Genomic DNA, 18732 nt, shown 5'->3' with positions numbered 1-18732 from the left:
AATACTTACTGAGAGGTAGTTCGAGAACGACGCGAGAATTGACTACACGCGGTTTTGCTGTCCATCACCCTAAGTAGTCTGTACTAAGCGGCCATTGACAGCGCCTCACCAGGCGTCACTTTACGACAAGCACTCAGTAACTTAGGGAACATACCTTATGAACTTATGTTAACAGCAATGTCACCTCTCAAAACATACGAGGTTAACGAAATTTATGTTCGCGCTTACGCAGGAAACGGTTCAGAACTGGTTTCCCAAGTCGTTTTCTACGAGTTTAATGCGATTTCAATAGTGTCGGTTAAACACTTTAAGACACTACTTTAGTGCTGTCTGCTTTCAACAATATTATGATTTTCTTACCCAGGTGGAAGCTTGGAGATAGACAAAGGGGATGGCGAAAACATCATTCTGGTAAAAGATTTACACAAGCATAGGCAAGTAATGCTTTTAATTCGAATTTCAATCTATATCTATATAAATAAAAGTTCTGACTGACTGACTGACTGACTGATAATCAACGCCCAGCCCAAACCGCTTGCCCTAGAAGGCTGAAAATTTGCAGGAATGTTACTCATAAGTAGTAGGCGCGTACTAAAAAAGATTTTTCCAATCCGCCGCCATCTTAAAAAATGGCGGCCAGAAATGTAAAAAATATTCCCTATGCAATTAAGTACACGCGTTTCAATCGATTTCACAAATATTTAGTGCACTGGTTTGCTTTAACCTTAAGACGGGCTGAATGGTCTTTCGGGTTCGATTTTTCGCCATCTTTTAAAATGGCGCCCAGAAATGTAAGAAAATATTCTCTGTACAATAAATTCCGCGCGATTCAACCGATTTCGCAAATATTTAGTACAATGGTTTCCTTTAACCTATAGACGGGCTGAATGGTATTTTGGGTTCGATTTGTTGCCATCTTTTTAAATGGCGGCCAAAAACTTAAAAACCCTTCTTTATGGAATAATGTCCGCGTGAAAAGTTATAAAAAATATCCCGACGGGCTGACGGACTGTGCCGAGTGCCTTCGCTCCTAGGGTGCTACAAAAATATTAGTCATCAGTAAAATCTACACATTCTTTATATCATTTTAAATGGAAGTTCTTATTACACGCGGGCGACTCCGCGGGTAACGGCTAGTGTTATATATATATTCAATACACTTTTGAACATGTTATCCTCTCTAATCTTATCGCTTCCGAGTTCCGACCTAAGAAGGGCAAACAATTTTCACCCCCTTGTGTACAGTCATAGTATAAAGGTTTTTACCTCTCCGAGTGACGTATGTCACGGAGAGGTTCTAATTTCGACGTGTCTGTGTGTCTGTGTGTCTGTCTGTCTGTCTGTCTGTCCGTTGTTACACCCACGTGACCGCGTTCGCAGTTTGCAAATCGGAGCAAACGTGTATTCAATTTCCAGACCGCATATACAGTCCCGGAAATTGTATTCCACTTACAGGCTATTACTCCATTGCCTGTCTAACAACTCTGTTCATTTGTCCACCCCACATGGACACCAGTCTCAACTTACTGGCTTCTAAACACCACCAACTTCTAGTCTTTCGCCCATTCCACATGGACACCAGTCTGTACTTACTGGCTTCTAAACACCACCACCTTCTCGTCTTTGTCCATTCCACATGGACACCACCAGTCTGTACACCTGGCTTCTAACACCACCATCTTCTGGTCTTTGTTTTTGTCCATCCCACATGGACACCAGTCTGTACACCTGGCTTCTAACACCACCATCTTCTGGTCTTTGTTTTTGTCCATCCCACATGGACACCAGTCTGTACACCTGGCTTCTAACACCACCATCATCCTTAAGGTTAAGACATACGCGGCGATCGGCTAGGGTTACGAGAAACGTCTAGCCTTCCATTGGAGGGGTCTTCCTCCAAGGTTCACGCAATTGCGGTTGTTCTTGCTTTTAACTGTAGTTCGACACCCTTATATACTACCTAATTTAGTAAGGCGAAGCAACCGGCGTATGCTTCATTTCAAACGCCAATATTAGTCAAGTCTCTGAAGAATGTTTAATTGTTCTTTATCAAAACGATGTAACGCTCAATAAGGCCAACAACTAACGAAGAAAATATTAAATATTAATTATATTTATTTTAATATTTAAGATAATCTCTTTTCTCAATTCAAAATTAATACGGAAAGAGTTAAAAAGTAGTCTATTTTTTTGTCTGTGTGTGTCTGTCCGTTGTCACACTAGTGCGCCGAGTTAACAGTTCGCGTTGTTTTGATGTGTTAAGAAATCCTACAGAACCTTTATATTCACTTTATCCATAATATAAAGTGAATATGTGGAAATCTTTTTCGTAATTACGATGCATTTAGTACTTTTGTAGCTTTAAAGCTCTGTTTCATTTTGATATTCCAAGGATGTTTTTTAATATTATTATTTGAAATGGCTGTTTATATATTACTTAAGCTATACTAATCTGTATATAGAATAATCCTTGGTTTAGTTATTTCAAGAAGAATGCCAAGGCCTGGATTCTATCGGGTAAATCAAGTTTGATCCGCAATAAGCTTAGTGAACCAAAGAGTAAATAATTGAGACCTGAGGTGGAGTAAACTTTGGGTTTTGATTATCGTGTCTGTAATGAAGGGACATTAACGGTTCAGAGTGAGCTGAAAGTTAAATACACGTTTAAATAATCAGATTTAGATTTTATAATAGAAGAAAGCATCATGGTAGCAATTAGATCAGTGAAAGGGCTAATCGTTATCGGGTTAGTGGTATGCATCAGAGAATAAAATTTAACATAGTACTTATATTATTTGTAAATAATGATTTGAAACCTAGTATTAGCTGATGATTATATATTTTGACAATGTAGAGAAAACTATTCAATGATTTAAGCCTCGTTAGACAAAACAAAGCGAAAAAATGTTGCTCTAGTATTTCGATATTGAGTCGTATACTAGTCTTTTCCCCTACTCGGAGAGGTAATATTTTGGTTTTCCCAACTTGTCTCTTAGTAAACTCGTGGCATTACTTTCTGTGTTTATAGTTAATTAGAATCACTGTAATTTAATAAACATTGCCATTTACTAAATATTTAGAATTTCATGGTTACGTTTAATTAGCCAAGATATTTTATTTGGGTTTAATTAAGCGGAAAAGCTGTTTTTCTATTCCATATACTATTACTAGTGGAAAAATAAAGGTAAAAACACGATAAGATAACGTTTATTCATATTTGTCGACGTTGATACTGTATAGTCGCGTCAGATGCAATTTCACATTGAACTTCAACGGTTTGTAAAAAGTGCAGTAGTTTGCTGTAAATAATTACGCTCGCATTCTATTGTTCAGAAAATTTTATTGTAAATCTGCTTGTCTTAAGTTTTAAGACTAAGTTATGTCTGTGGAAGTAAATGCAGCTGAAAGAGTTTTCAAGATACGAAAACGAACGTTTCGGGATAAGAAAAGACGTGTGGATAGTACATGGGTCGTGAAGATTAAAGCGTATGATGAACAAGGAGAAGAAGATCACATCTGGGAAATTACTTGTTCGGCAGAAAAGAATATTAACAAATGTCATTTGCGTTTGAGAGGCGGTAATAAAAATACAAATATTAAGTACGAAATATGTTTTTGCAAATTTAACGTTTACACTAACGACAACCGGAAGTTAACGATCCGCAAGGAAACAACAAGAAAACCAAATTTCGGAGATTTCGACTTTACCGACGTATACTGTCTTGGTTCTGAATATTATTACCAGAAATATATCGATATCTCGGTCACCATTGCTTCGAGCGGAGAAAATAAACCACACAAGGAGATGCTGGACCATGCTATCCTAACAGACATGGTGATAAAAACTAAAGAACAAAAATTCCCTTGCCACAAAGTAATCTTGGCAGCAGAATCCGAATATTTCCGGGCGATGTTTCAATCCGACATGAAAGAAAAACGGACGAGCGTCGTCGAGTGGACTGATGTATTTGAAGCAAGCGTGGTCATGGATTTATTGCACTTTATCTACACTGGACAAACACCACCCGATATTAGGGAAAATAAATTCAAATTACTGGAAACCGCCCATCTTTGTCAATTACCAATGTTAAAAGACATGTGCGTCAACAGAATTGAGGAAGATATTGATGTGGCCAACGCTGGTCGTGTACTTGAAACCTCGGAGATTTACGAATTGGATGATTTGAAGACTGTTGCTTTGAAGTTCGTGGCTGCTAATAATCAAGTATTAGAGACGGCCGCTTACCAAGAAATTGATGTCAATATCAAGTTGAGAATTCTAAGCAGTTTTTTTAAAGTATTTCAACAACATTTAACGAATATATTAAGCTAGTATACTATTCACTAAGACTATGCAGTGTCTTTGTTATTTAGTTTCTTATCTTAGACATTGTCAAAGGCGGAGTAGGAAATCCATGGGTACTTTTATATTGTTATTTCTTACTTATGGTTTCTTTTTTACCTTAATTAGATAGGCAATTGATTAGAAATTTATAATTGTAATTAGTTAGTTAGAAAAATAAATGCCTAATTTCTAATTGAATTAATTAGTTTCTATGCCTAATTTCTAATTGAATTAATTAGTTTCTATGCCTAATTTCTAATTGAATTAATAAGTTTCTATGCCTAATTTCTAATTGAATTAATTAGTTTCTGTGCCTAATTTCAAGTTGAATTAATTAGTTTCTATGCCTAATTTCAAATTGAATTAATTAGTTTCTATGCGTAATTTCTAATTGAATTAATTAATTGGATCATAAATATTCATCTAATTTTTAATTCTAATTCAATTGGTTTCCAGCTAATTAGCACAGCTCTGCAAATGAGTCTGGTTTTATGCTTAAAATATCGAAGTGGTCTAATCTGCGACATCATTCAATCCAAATTTGACATTATTGCATTTTTTTCCAATTTATGGCTTGGTTTTGTAAACGGTATAAACTTTAAATCCTTGCCATTAAAGGACGATTTATACCGTGAATCGTGCCTTTTTACTAACTGACTGGAATCACAATCCATTTAAATATTTAACAATTTAACATCGCTAAAAACAACTGAAAGAGTTTTCAAGATACGTAAGCAAACGTTTCGAAAGACATTCCATACAAGCTCGGAAAATAAATGGATCGAAAAGATTAAAGTGTATTATCAACAAGGCGAAGAAGATCACCCCTGGGAAATTACTTGTTCGACAAGTGCGTATGGTGGTTATCATTTGTTGAATTTGAGTGGTCGTAATCAATATGGAAATACTAAATACGAAAGAGGATTTTGCAAATTCAACGTCTACTTTAACGTCCATAAAAAATTAACATTCTGCAAGGTATGGCACGCCAAACAGGACATAATTCGCCTTTATTTTCAAATATAATTCAGGATTTTCAAATATAATTCAGGATTTTTCAAATATAATTCAGGATTTTCAAATATAATTCAGGATTTTCAAATATAATTCAGGATTTTCAAATATAATTCAGGATTTTCAAATATAATTCAGGATTTTCAAATATATTTCAGGATTTTCAAATATATTTCAGGATTTTCAAATATATTTCAGGATTTTCAAATATAATTCAGGATTTTCAAATATATTTCAGGATTTTCAAATATATTTCAGGATTTTCAAATATAATTCAGGATTTTCAAATATAATTCAGGATTTTCAAATATAATTCAGGATTTTCAAATATAATTCAGGATTTTCAAATATAATTCAGGATTTTTCAAATATATTTCAGGATTTTCAAATATAATTCAGGATTTTCAAATATAATTCAGGATTTTTCAAAAACAATTGAGGATTTTTCAAATATAATTCAGGATTTTTCAAAAACGATTGAGGATTTTTCAAATATAATTCAGGATTTTCAAATATAATTCAGGATTATTCAAATATAATTCAGGATTCTTCAAATATAATTCAGGATTTTTCAAATATAATTCAGGATTTTTCAAATATAATTCAGGATTTTTCAAATATAATATAGAATTTATAAAAAAAATGACCAAAATATTGTTACGTGGCATACATCGAGATTACGCTGAATACAAAGATTAAATGCCGCACGTCGAGATTACGCTGAATGCAAAGGTTAAATGGTGCACGTCGAGATTACGCTGAATTCAAAGATTACGCCAACATTACGCTGAATGTAAATGTTACGTGGCGCACATCGAGATTACGCTGAGTGCAAAGGTTAAACGGCGTACGTCGAATTTACGCCAACATTACGCTGAGTGAAAATATTAAACTGATGTGTACGTCGAGATTACGCCAAATACAGATTTATATGGCGTAATTGGAGATTACTCCAATAATTTTCAGCACGTTGAGAAAACCTAATCATTTTGTCCTGCGTGTACAAAAATTAGGTATTTCATCAGCAGTCGATTCTATACTAAAGTTGATGCTGTATTTGTGTCGGTAATTGATCTTTCGTAAATATTTAATTTGATATTGTAGTAAAGTAATATTTATACAAACCATAAGATAATTTACTTATTAGGGTCAATCGTTTTAATATCTTTGGAGCGCATAAAGCCTTTTTGAGTAAACCTGTCACTGTATTAAGGCTTGAGATTACTGAGACTTTTGCTGTTCTCTTTTTTCGGTTCTGATTTTAGAGTCGGACCTTCTGGTTCAATTTGCCTGTCGGTAAACAAATTGTTCTGAAAATTTGAGTAAACAAACAGTTTTAAATTTATAGTAATTTCTAGAGATGGACCGATACCAGTTTTAACCGATACCGATATCATTCGATACTTGGGAAACCTATACGTACCGATATCGATATTTTACCCGATCCTTCGAATAAACAGATATTAAAGCGATACCGCTATATTTATTACCGGTATCAATAAGAAAATAGATGCTATAATATAGGTTGAAGAAATGGGCCGATACCGATCCCATATCGGTATCGGTACCGATATTTGACTTTAAACGATATATCGGTATTGGTCGAAAATGAACCGATATTTTTCCTTAAAAAATATCGGGTAGAAATATCGGTTCATTTTCAACCGATACCGATATATCGGTTAAAGTCAAATATCGGTACCGATGCCGATATGGGATCGGTATCGGCCCATCTCTAGTAATTTCACATCTCTAGAACTCATTGGGTAGTAGATAGAGTAGGGCGAACACGTTAAAACAATTCGAATTTAAGCATGCGCAGCGTTACTAAGCTAACTTGATCCATACTAAGAAAAGCTTATTGACTCGCTTATTGATAAATATTTGTCACCGCGACCGCTGTTGCACTTTTTACGGTCTGCTTACAAAAGTGTCAATCCATCTTAGCTTGCAGTCTAGGCAATGTTTAGTATATTAGTCTATGAATCTGATGTCAGCTCAGTTCACAACTCCACATGCTCTTAGGAGAAATCATAGCACACTCGTTCAAGCGCATGATCGAGTTGCCTAGGAGAGAATAAAAGGCTTCCATCTCCGTTGTGGCCCCGTCCATCGGAACAGAAAATATGACACGAACAGTAAAAAAAAGCTACAACCATATTTCAGACCCAACTCTTCCATTAAAATTCGTGAACGATATTGGCCTATGAAACCGTGTAACTTAAGGGTGAGTAAAACTATTTTAGTTGAAATAGGCCTACATGATTTTCAAAAATACATTTGTATGAAAAGAAATATAATATTAGAATTCACACCAATGTATGTAAAAAGTGACTATACTTCAGCCCCCACACGATGAAACGTTTTAAAAGTCACATGAATTATCTTCATAAATATTCTGATTAAACTAGGCTTACGTTAATAAATCTCATTAATCACACTTAAATTATATTATTCAAAATAGTGGATGTAGCAATGAGTATTCATTAACAAAACTCTGTTAATTCGAAATGTGCAAGCAGATAATTAGTGATTATTTAAAAAAAATTCAACATATGGTTAATTGCCGCAATGAAGTCCCTTTTTTAACACAGTCATATAGATATGGGATCACTGCTAATTTGTATTATTATATTATGTGTAGCAATGTTAGGCTGTAATTAGTTTCAGTTTAGTAGGGAAGTTACATGGGTTTTTCATCCGTTTCAGATTCAGAATACACTAGTAGAAAAGTTGTATTTGCTTTTACGCCATCTGCATTACAGACTTGAAAATATTTTTTAATACATGACTATTTTATCGAAAATGGCTTACTCTCCATTACACGGTTTTATAGGACTTCACGAAGTTCAGATGAAGAGCTAGATCTGAAAACGGTTATAGCAATTTCTTTGCAGTTCGAGTCCGTCGTAATGGCTGATATCTCCTCTCTCTTCCAGCATAACGTTCTGGCAATTGACTACCATTGCTATTTTTCTAGGGCGGAGAAGTAACGAGTTTTTGCTTTCCCGCGGTAAATGACCTATCGGCTCTGTAAGAGAATTTGAATGCAAGCAACGTCATGGACACTAATACGAATGACAACCCTAAACCAAATCAAGTGTTTCAAGCCCTTCAACAGGTGGTTAGTAATGAAAGTTTTATGAAAGTTTTGGCTGAAACCTTGGTGTCACAAAACCAGCCACCTATGGCGTCCACGCCTAGTTCAACTGTTTCGAACAATGAAAGTATAATGATGTCCCTGGCACAAACTTTAGCAACACAAAGCCAACCGTCGAATACTCAAGCAATAGCTATCGATACAATGATGTTTTCACCCGATCGTCATTCAATGGGCAATCAAACAGGGGAAATTCAAAACCACATGAGAGAACTTTTTCGGCCAAAGCAACCGAAACGTACTGTGGCTGCTAAGTATAATCCTACTGGTTCTTTAATGACAACGAGATCAAGGAAAAAGTAATCAGTTATTCATTCATAATATTATTATCACCAGAAGGTTAAATATTTATGTTTTAGGATGAAACAAGGAGCTACTGCTACAATTACCAACAGATGCCAGACATTTAGAAAGACAGTCATTCTGTTGCAAGGACCAACTTCAAAAGAAATACCAAAAGGTGAAGCTCGAAAATTTCTGTTCAGGAATGGATTTGCAATTGAGGAAGTTAGTTTTGACAAGTCCTGGTCAGCCAACGAAGTATTAGGAAAAATTAGGAACTGTTTCCGTGATGTTTTACCAGAAAGTGTTCAGTAAGTACAAAATTATAATCTTTAATTGAACCTAATTCGACACTTAAACTAAAACCCAACTGCAACCAATTCTGTTTAATTGTAAATAATTTCAACCGAAAGTGTGCAGGTTTTTGAAAAAATTTTGGATACTCTTATTTCAGAATGGAACTACTTTACTCTGTTGGTTGTTCCCTACTACCACCAAAAATGGAAAATAAGGACACACTATTGGATGGGGAATTCGTTCATCGAATATGGAAACAAAAACCATTGTACGTCAGGCCAAGTGAAGAATTAATAGACGATGGTGTTGACAATGTCTTAGATAAAGCAGATATCTCTTCTGATGATAGTTCTATTCCCCTAATTGAATTTGCCAAGAGCAAGGAGAAACCAAATGACAAGCCCTCCGTTGTGAATGATGAGATGTATCCGATTGTTAATTTGGTGCAAGATACACAACCTTGTGATCAGAGTCATGCTAATGACAATTTTGAACAAATCAAAGAAAATTTGACTGAAATATCTTCAAACCCAACCATACGACATTGTTCAACTGAAAATTCCAATGTTAAGCATGAAAAGGAGCAAAATCAACAAAGTTTGTATGAGCAGTTTATAAACCTTTTCGATGACGAAGCACTAAACAATATCGGTGAAGAAGACACTTTAGCTGAAGATGACGAAGTTCATGAAGTTAATCAGGATGTAAACAAAGTCAACGCTGATCTTAAATCAATATTGCAAGATTTGGCGTCTCAAATTAACCAGGAGAAAATGGTTTTTATGTCAGTAAACCGCAAGGCATTTTTGGAATGCACCTTAAGAGCGTTCAGAAGGCCGTCCTACAAACCAGAGTACAAATTAAATGTCTGTTTTACGGAAAATTTGAGAAAATCATACGATGGCAGTACCAAACAGGAGACATTTGATGCTGGAGGACCCACTCGTGAGTTTTTGAGACTTTTGGTGAAAGAGTTTGTCAATAGCCACGTCTTTACTGGACCAGAAAATGCTCGAATGCTAAATCCCAATAGTCAAGCTAGGCAGCAAGATCTTTATTATTACGCTGGTATGGCTTTCTCAATTTCACTAGTGCATGGAGGGCTTGGCCCGCGTTGCCTGAGCAAAAAGACTTTCAACTCTTTGTTCAAAGACCCATCTCTTTTGGAACTCTCATTGGAAGACATCCTCGATTACGATTTGAAAGCAAGCTTGCAAGAGATTTCAAAAACCGAGGATCTACAACAATTACAAGATTTCGCCGAAAAACTCTACCATTTGAGAGTTTTAGCTGGATCTACAAAACCGATATTGCAAATCAGTGACAAGAATAGTCTTCTAAAAGATTTGCTATACTACTGCGTCATTACCAGTACAGCTGAACCACTTCGCAGATTCACTGAAGGCTTAAAAACACTAGGAGTTTATCAAAAAATTGTTGAAAACCCAGAAGCATTTGAAAATCAATTTTGTTATGACGGCACGGAAATCACCGCCACAGAGTTAATCCAGCTCTTCTCTGACATCGACTACTCGGAGAGAAATACTTTAAAATTTGATGCGGAGGTCAAAGCACTACAGTATTTCATGGATTACACCCTTGACTGTGAAGAGGGTCTTACGGCTTCGACTGTGAAAGAAATTTTAATGTTTGTGACTGGTAGCGAAGGGCTTCCTCCCCTTGGCTTTGATAACACTCCATCCATCGCATTCGTACACCCTCTAAACAATACTCCAGAGGAAAGGAAACAAGTAAGTGTTCTCCCACATGCCAGTTCATGCGCCATTAAATTGTATTTGCCAGTGATACATGAAACTTATGAATCGTTCTGCGCTGCCATGGATCGCGCTCTGCATGATTGTGCCGGATTTGGATTGCCATAAGTCCGTTTTTTTAAATTATTTGAACAAAATGCTCCTGGACAAGAAGAATTTCAGGAAACGTTACTATAGAGGGTGTTCCTTAAATGGTGGAAGAACCGAAGTACTAAGAGTTACATGCGCCATTTTCACTCGAAAATGTACATATTAGAACATTTTCTATTGGGCCCATAGAACCCACAGTACTTTCTTCCATCATTTTTAGAACGTTCTGTATTGAACAACTTCGCAATCGTCTGGTCGGTTTGAATTATCACAACGCTCATTTCAATAATTGTTGTCAAGATATTTGATTGTAAACTCGCTTTCTTAAATTTTTTAATCTGTGCATAAATTTTAGATCTGGTGAATAATAATTGTAAGATTAGTTAATTTGCGCCACTTAGCACGGCTCTTTCCTTAAGAATTTCGTCAAGGAACTTCAGATCAACAATACTTTAAATAAAAATCACACCATTGAACAACAATTTCTTTGAAACTCAAAAATGGCTAGATTTCCCAACTTATAGTTACATGTATTATTTGTATTATGTATTTTTTCCAGAACTAATGCTAATAAAACAGCAATTTTGAGATATCACTCCGATTTTCAAATGAAGAGTACCAAAGACTTTATATACACATATTTACAGTACAGAAAGGGTAATATCAAAAGTAGATAAAATAAAAAAATAAGAATGAAACGCAAAATTTCTTGTTTATTGTGAAATGAAATTATTGGTTAATTGGAAATTTGTGTAATTTATGAAAATTGTTTTATTAGATAGTTGTTAGCTAATACGTTTTAGGGGCAGAGCGGTCACGTTTTTTGTGGTGAAGCAACATGTGTACTGGATGGCGTCGATATTGATATACACATCATGTTCTACGAACAACTTTAACTTGAGATTATTTTTCTATTTAAACCTTCGTTTTTCCATTATAAAATCTATGGTTATCAATCATGGCCTTTAAACCACATAATATTTTTGAACTCAACTTACGTTCACGTGAACCAAGATTGAAAGCATAAAATACGCTTATTATTTAGTTATTTGAATATCCTTGATGTGCTAAAAAACCCAAAACCAGGATATATGTATTTATTCCATGATTGCCATCTTCCGCCTGCAAATCGATTTGATTTAACAATTCTTCGTGAATCATGTTGCCAGGAAAGAACTCGCATTCATCCACGATAACATTGTTGTCCGTTTCAATTGGAATACTTGTAATATCATCCACACCGTATAATATTGGGTCGTTTAAGTACAAGTGATTTTCATTCTGCTCGTCTATTTCGTTCATAGTTGACATTGACCAAAGTTGTATAGGCGAATAATAATTTTCCGTGCGGAGCGAGTGATGATTCCAGGCTTCTCTCAGGTTTCTACAACATTCCCTAATTCTTGGAAGAAATACCAAGTGTAATGCGTAAATGTGGATTTCGCTGTCGGGATTTAGCAATCCTTGATCTTGCATAAAGAGGAAAATTACTTTGTAGTAGGACGACACAAGCCGATTAACCTCTCGCCACAGCCGCTCAATTCGTTGATTATGCACCGAAAGCCCAGTAATAAAGCTACCTCTGCCTGTACCACGATTTAGCAGCATAAACCTAGCAACGTCAACGTTTTCTGATCCCTTGTCTCCTCTTACTCTTTGAGGAAGCCCGTATAATTGCACTCCTTCATTAAAAAGACTTAACACACTAGTGGCCCTATTATTGGTTAAGCACTGTAGATAAATAATGTATCTGCTGAAGCCATCGATGCATCCGTGGAAAACCATTCTCCAAGAAATCAATTTATGATTTCCGTCCATATGCCTGTATGTTTCAAAGACGTAAACATTTGTCCATAAGAAATAAATATAATTTTCTCTTAAACAACCTGGTGGATCATAGGATTTGCTTATTACAAACAGTGGCGTCGCTAGGCCTTTTGGGGGGAGGCATAGCCTATAGCCCCCCAAATCCCAAACTAAGCCCCTAAGAGTACAATTTTGAAGAAAAGAACAGAGGGAGACCAGTAAAATATTTCGTGTTCTTTCGAAGGGAGTCCCAATAGTGTTGACTAAAAGCTAAGCAAAACTAAAAATAAACTTTAATACGAGTGAAAAGCCTTCATAATGGGTTCCGTAGTCTTTATCAATAAAAATTGTATATCTTTAAATAATTCACGTTGACACAAATTTACGGATAGTTTTTAAAGGTCTACATATTTTCCAGTGAACCCATTATGCAATTTTTTATTAAGTTATTATAATAACTAGTTTGCCCAGATTTAGCCCCCCCAAATTTCAAACCCTAGCGACGCTACTGGAACCAAAGCAGCGCTAATGATCTGTGTCTTTAATTGACAAGGTCATATTTATGCTCAGAACATCCCAAAAATTGCGATTGAACGAATTGCATTGGGTAGTTTGCCATACTGCGATACGATAAATAAAGTAATTTGGTAATGCAAAGAAATTATGCCTCTATACGCAGTATGTGTAGCCAAAGGCATTGCAGTGCGAAATTGAGCCTTGCTTTTCTAATAGGTTTGTTATAAGGCATTATTTTTTCTCTAATCAAAGCTGCCACCTGATTGATTACTAAAATTCTCATGAGATGGCAAAGAAATGTGTACAGTTCCTAGAATTATGCTGGGGGATTTCTGCCCATTGCAAATAAGCATGGTTTTCACCTCGGCTAGGTGGTACCGTTGTTTAATAAACTAATTTTATGTGTACACTACGTCTTCCATAACTTACCAAAGTGCATTAGCGCCTCTTACATTGTACCTTCGCCGCCTTATAGGATTTCTCTCAAGAAAATCGAGACGCTCGCGTACTCTCCATCTTTGAACTCTAATTCCTTCGCTTCGCAAAGCACCAATAACATACGTTTCCCCAATGTTTGGATTTGTGTTTAGTATGTTTAATATATATGTATCGAGTTGCGCATCTGATAAACGTTCTTCGTCAGAATATCAGGGGCGTGCCAACATGAGCCAAAATTTCCAACTGGAGCGGGGGCAAAATGGCTGCCTAATGTTAAAGTCCCATAGAGTTGAAAATTTGAGCGGGGGCCTTCGCCCCCGCTGCCCCCGTAGTTGGCACGCCCTTGCAGAATATACTAATCCTAGGTTCGACCGATGACGTGATAACGTTCGTACGGTAACTCCTAGAAACGAAGCTGCTCGCACCCAAGACATTCCAAGCGTATTCCGACAAAACTCAATCTGTTCTCTAGTTAGTTCAAATCGGGGACGCCCCACTGTACCATCACGTAAAACAGGGCAAACGTAAGGCTCGTTAGTTTCGTCTTGGTTACATAAAGATTCCTCCATTTCGTTAACCAGATAAGATAATCCATTGTAAATTAACTGAAGTAACATCATGAGATTAACGTTTGTGTTTAGATTTCGTTGCAGACTTGTCAAAAATGCTTCTAGAATCCTACAGTGACCCTGCAGCCTCCGGTGATTAATTTCTAAAAAGTTTCTATCCATTGTGTAACGATTTCGCAACCCTTGATCAAAAGCATGAACTATTTCTTGAAAATATTCTTCAATATCGTTAGTAACGCAAAAGTCGATAATAACCAGAAACGTTATTATTATGAAAAGCGACTTCATTTTGTATATTTCCAATTTGCTTTGAAGAACATAGAGAATTAGCTTTGGAACATTCTCGCGCCTTAACGTAAAGCAATGACATTTTATGGTCATACCTAATAAAACTGATGTGTAGTTATTTCTCGCTTCGAACTGGCAAAAGTTCCCATACTACCAGAAGTAATCTGATACTACTAAGTGCCATTCAGAAAAACATAAGGGAAATAGCACGTATGTGGATTCCAAAAACTTTTAATTATGTCAGAAACACTAGTTTATGAAGCGTTACACTCAGATTTTACCCTCTAATAAAAATCTATACAGTTATATAAAATCTAGTTCCTAGCGTGTTGTACCAGATAACTATAAAAATTACCTTAATAATCAGGTGAGTCCAAGTTTTGTGTGAATCTAGCATACCATAGGAGAAAGCAAACGAAAGTTTAACGGCTAACTCTGGGCTCCTCCGTCGCCGTAATGCTGAGTCTCGATTGAGGGAGTAAAAACATTCAATCCTATGTAGCGTTCGAGGTTCGTATCCGAAGTACGATAGTGCTTTAAACTATTAAAAAGGCCTGGGAAAGAGATGAAGTCCGTGCATAGACTAACATCCTGCATGTTACCTAGACTGCCAGCTACAATAAGAGATAGTTCATACTTTGATATGAAATTAAATATTTACGGAAGATCAATTAGCGACACAACTACAGCATGACACATGTTCCGACTTTAGTATAGAATCGACTGTTGATCTCTCTACCTAATTTATGCAAAAAATGATTAGGTTTTCTCAACGCGTTGCAAAATATTCGAGTTATCTCCAATTACGGCATATAAATCTGCATTTAGCGTAATCTCGACGTACACATCAGTTTAATATTTTCACTCAGCGTAATGTTGGCGTAAATTCGACGTACGCCGTTTAACCTTTGCACTCAGCGTAATCTTGATGTGAGCCACGTAACATTTACATTCAGCGTAATGTTGGCGTAATCTTTGAATTCAGCGTAATGTTGGCGTAATCTTTGAATTCAGCGTAATGTTGGCGTAATCTTCGAATTCAGCGTAATCTCGACGTGCACCATTTAACCTTTGCATTCAGCGTAATCTCGATATGCGCCACGTAATATTTACATTCAGCGTAATCTCGATGTGCGCCACGTAACATTTACATTCAGCGTAATCTCGAGGTGCGCCACGTAACATTTACATTCAGCGTAACGTTGGCGTAATCTTTGAATTAAGCGTCACGTTGGCGTAATCTTTGAATTAAGCGTCACGTTGTCGTAACATTTTCGTAATGTTTTTATAAATCCTGAATTATATTTGAAAATTGTGAATTATACTTGAAAATTCTGAATTATATTTGAAAATTCTGAATTATATTTGAAAATTCTGAATTATATTTGAAAATTCTGAATTATATTTGAAAACCCTGAATTATATTTGAAAACTGAATTATATTTGAAAATCCTGAAATATATTTGAAAATCCTGAATTATATTTGAAAATCCTGAATTATATTTGAAAATTCTGAATTATATTTGAAAATTCTGAATTATATTTGAAAACCCTGAATTATATTTGAAAACTGAATTATATTTGAAAATCCTGAAATATATTTGAAAATCCTGAATTATATTTGAAATCTCTGAATTATATTTGAAAACTCTGAATTATATTTGAAATCTCTGAATTATATTTGAAAACTCTGAATTATATTTGAAAATCGTAAATTATATTTGAAAATCCTAAATTATATTTGAAAATCCTAAATTATATTTGAAAATCCTAAATTATATTTGAAAATCCTAAATTATATTTGAAAATCCTAAATTATATTTGAAAATCCTGAAATATATTTGAAAATCCTGAATTATATTTGAAAATCCTAAATTATATTTGAAAATCCTAAACTATATTTGAGATTCCAAAATTATTTTTGAAAATCCTAAATTATATTTGAAAATCCTGAAATATATTTGAAAATCCTGAATTATATTTGAAAATCCTGAAATATATTTGAAAATCCTGAAATATATATTTGAAAATCCTGAATTATATTTGAAAATCCTGAATTATATTTGAAAATCCTGAATTATATTTGAAAATCCTGAATTATATTTGAAAATCCTGAATTATATTTGAAAATCCTGAATTATATTTGAAAATCCTGAATTATATTTGAAAATCCTGAATTATATTTGAAAATCCTTAATTATATTTGAAAATCCTGAATTATATTTGAAAATCCTGAATTATATTTGAAAATCCTGAATTATATTTGAAAAATCCTGAATTATATTTGAAAATCCTGAATTATATTTGAAAATAAAGGCGAATTATGTCCTGTTTGGCGTGCCATAGTAAGGGATTCCTTTCAGAACCAAATTTCGAAAGCTTCACCTTCAACAATGCATACTTCGTTGGTTACCACCATCAAAATATTGACATCTCCTTCACCATTGCTTCGTGCGACGAAACTAAACGCAAAACTACTGAGCCACAAAAGGCGATGCTGGACCAAGCAATCCTAACGGACATGGTGATCAAAACTAAAGAACAAGAATTCCCTTGTCACAAAGTAATCATAGCCGCGGAATCCGAATATTTCAAGGCAATGTTTCAATCAGACATGAAAGAACAACGTACGAGTGTCGTCGAGTGGACTGATGTCTTTGAAGCGAGCGTGGTGAAGGATCTATTGCACTTTATCTACACTGGAAAAACACCACCCGATATTAGGGAAAATAAATTTAAGTTACTGGAAGCCGCCCATCTTTGTCAATTAAACAAGTTGAAAGACTTGTGTGTCGATAGAATTGAGGAAGATATTAATATGGACAACGCTGGTCGTGTACTTGAAACTGCAGAGATTTACGAATTGGATGATTTGAGGACTGTTGCTTTGAAGTTCGTGGCTGCTAATAATCAAGTATTAGAGACGGCCGCTTATCAAGAAATTGATGTCAATATCAAGTTGAGAATTCTAAGCAGTTTTTTTAAACAAAATTTAAAGAATATTTTAAGCTAGTATACTATTCACTAAGACTTTGCAGTGTCTTTGTTGTTTAGTTTCTTATCTTAGACATTCCTTGTACACAGACTGTGCTAAAAATAAACATATTCTTGAATGATAAAGGGTTGATTAAGCGAAATATGACGTCATAACTGTGTTGTCTTAGGCCAGGCTAATATATTTGCGAGCCTAGGGTTAGGGTATTAGTGGGACACCAAAATGTTTTCATAAACTTTAAATAATTTTGAGCAATGATAGGAAAAACCCAAACGTCAGGTTCCATTAGTACCTTTCCTTTATTTTTTTATCAGAAATTTAAAAGTTATTATTTCTGTCGTCAATGGTTAAAGAACTTCTGTAGGTCCCTTTAATTAGTAGAATAATAGATAAAAAATCACTTGATTTTCCTTTTAACCTACCCATTAATCTAAGTACTTTATTGAACTATTTGGCGGAAGTGTATTATTTAAACGCGTAGAAGTAACACGTTGAATTAGGTTTACTTTAGCAGCTCCTACACATTTAATGGTACATTTCTTCTAGATAAAGGTTCAAAAATGTTCCTAGATTGAAGGCTATTGCAAATTGCTAATACGCCTGATTTAGTTCATTAATATATTCACAGCGCATCCGCATTGTACTGTTATAGATAAATCATAAGCCCTGTCCGCTTTAAAATAATCAATGAATGAAAAATATCACCTGAACACAATTTATCCCTTTTCACTCTAAGCGCGTTCATTAATTTTGCATAGTACATTAGCAATGCAGTGTAATAGACAAATCATAATCCCCACCCTTTGAAAATCAAAAATCCTTCTTTTCACTCTCCCTTTGAAAAGACGAACGATACTACTTCTTCTACATCTTCAGACCAAGTCAAACAAGTTTTCGTTAGATGTACATCAAACGATGTGGCTAAAAATGAAGAGAAGGGACGGTCACGGTACAAAAATAACAATACATAGTTTACACGCAAGGAGTATTTATACCATTTGCACAAGGAGACCAGGCAACTTAGAGCGACGATTTTACACTCTAAGTCGCTTGGTCTCCTTGTGTTAACGGTAGGAATCCTCAATGCCTGTAAACTATGTATTCCGAGGGGTAGAGGCTGTACTTGTATCCAGTTCTTTGACTTTCGTTCAAAACCT

General features: G+C 35.2%; 3 protein-coding genes across 3 annotated transcripts in view; 2 read left to right on the top strand and 1 right to left on the bottom strand.

The window, feature by feature from the left end:
- The window catches only part of LOC149618757 (glutamate receptor ionotropic, NMDA 2B-like), a 522592-nt gene that overhangs the window by 150914 nt on the left and 352946 nt on the right, over positions 1-18732 (bottom strand). The window lies entirely within an intron of this gene.
- Positions 5051-17717, top strand: LOC149618769 (speckle-type POZ protein-like). Its single transcript, XM_089853899.1, has 2 exons — positions 5051-5323; positions 16931-17717. Exon 2 carries the CDS (start codon positions 17075-17077, stop codon positions 17591-17593), a length of 519 nt encoding a protein of 172 aa, XP_089710025.1. The 5' UTR covers positions 5051-5323; positions 16931-17074; the 3' UTR covers positions 17594-17717.
- LOC149618770 (uncharacterized) lies at positions 8421-10981 on the top strand. The gene is made up of 3 exons (XM_089855782.1): positions 8421-8818; positions 8879-9112; positions 9256-10981. The coding sequence occupies exons 1-3, from the start codon at positions 8421-8423 to the stop codon at positions 10979-10981; spliced, it is 2358 nt and encodes a 785-aa protein (XP_089711908.1).

This window comes from Phalangium opilio, unplaced genomic scaffold, assembly GCF_054372755.1.
Source record: "Phalangium opilio isolate 3A_F unplaced genomic scaffold, DU_Popi_V2 ptg000209l_1, whole genome shotgun sequence".
NCBI classification, from domain to species: Eukaryota; Metazoa; Arthropoda; class Arachnida; order Opiliones; family Phalangiidae; genus Phalangium; species Phalangium opilio.
The sequence above is the reverse complement of the archived record's forward strand: the minus strand, read 5'-3'. Positions and strand labels throughout refer to the sequence as shown.

Bases quoted from the DNA above. Each gene is read 5' to 3' on its own strand.
- LOC149618769 (XM_089853899.1), top strand. From the start codon at position 17,075: ATGCTGGACCAAGCAATCCTAACGGACATGGTGATCAAAACTAAAGAA.
- LOC149618770 (XM_089855782.1), top strand. From the start codon at position 8,421: ATGGACACTAATACGAATGACAACCCTAAACCAAATCAAGTGTTTCAA. The intron at 8,819-8,878 runs GTAATCAGTTAT...TTTATGTTTTAG, and splicing joins ACAACGAGATCAAGGAAAAA to GATGAAACAAGGAGCTACTG. The intron at 9,113-9,255 runs GTAAGTACAAAA...CTCTTATTTCAG, and splicing joins GTTTTACCAGAAAGTGTTCA to AATGGAACTACTTTACTCTG.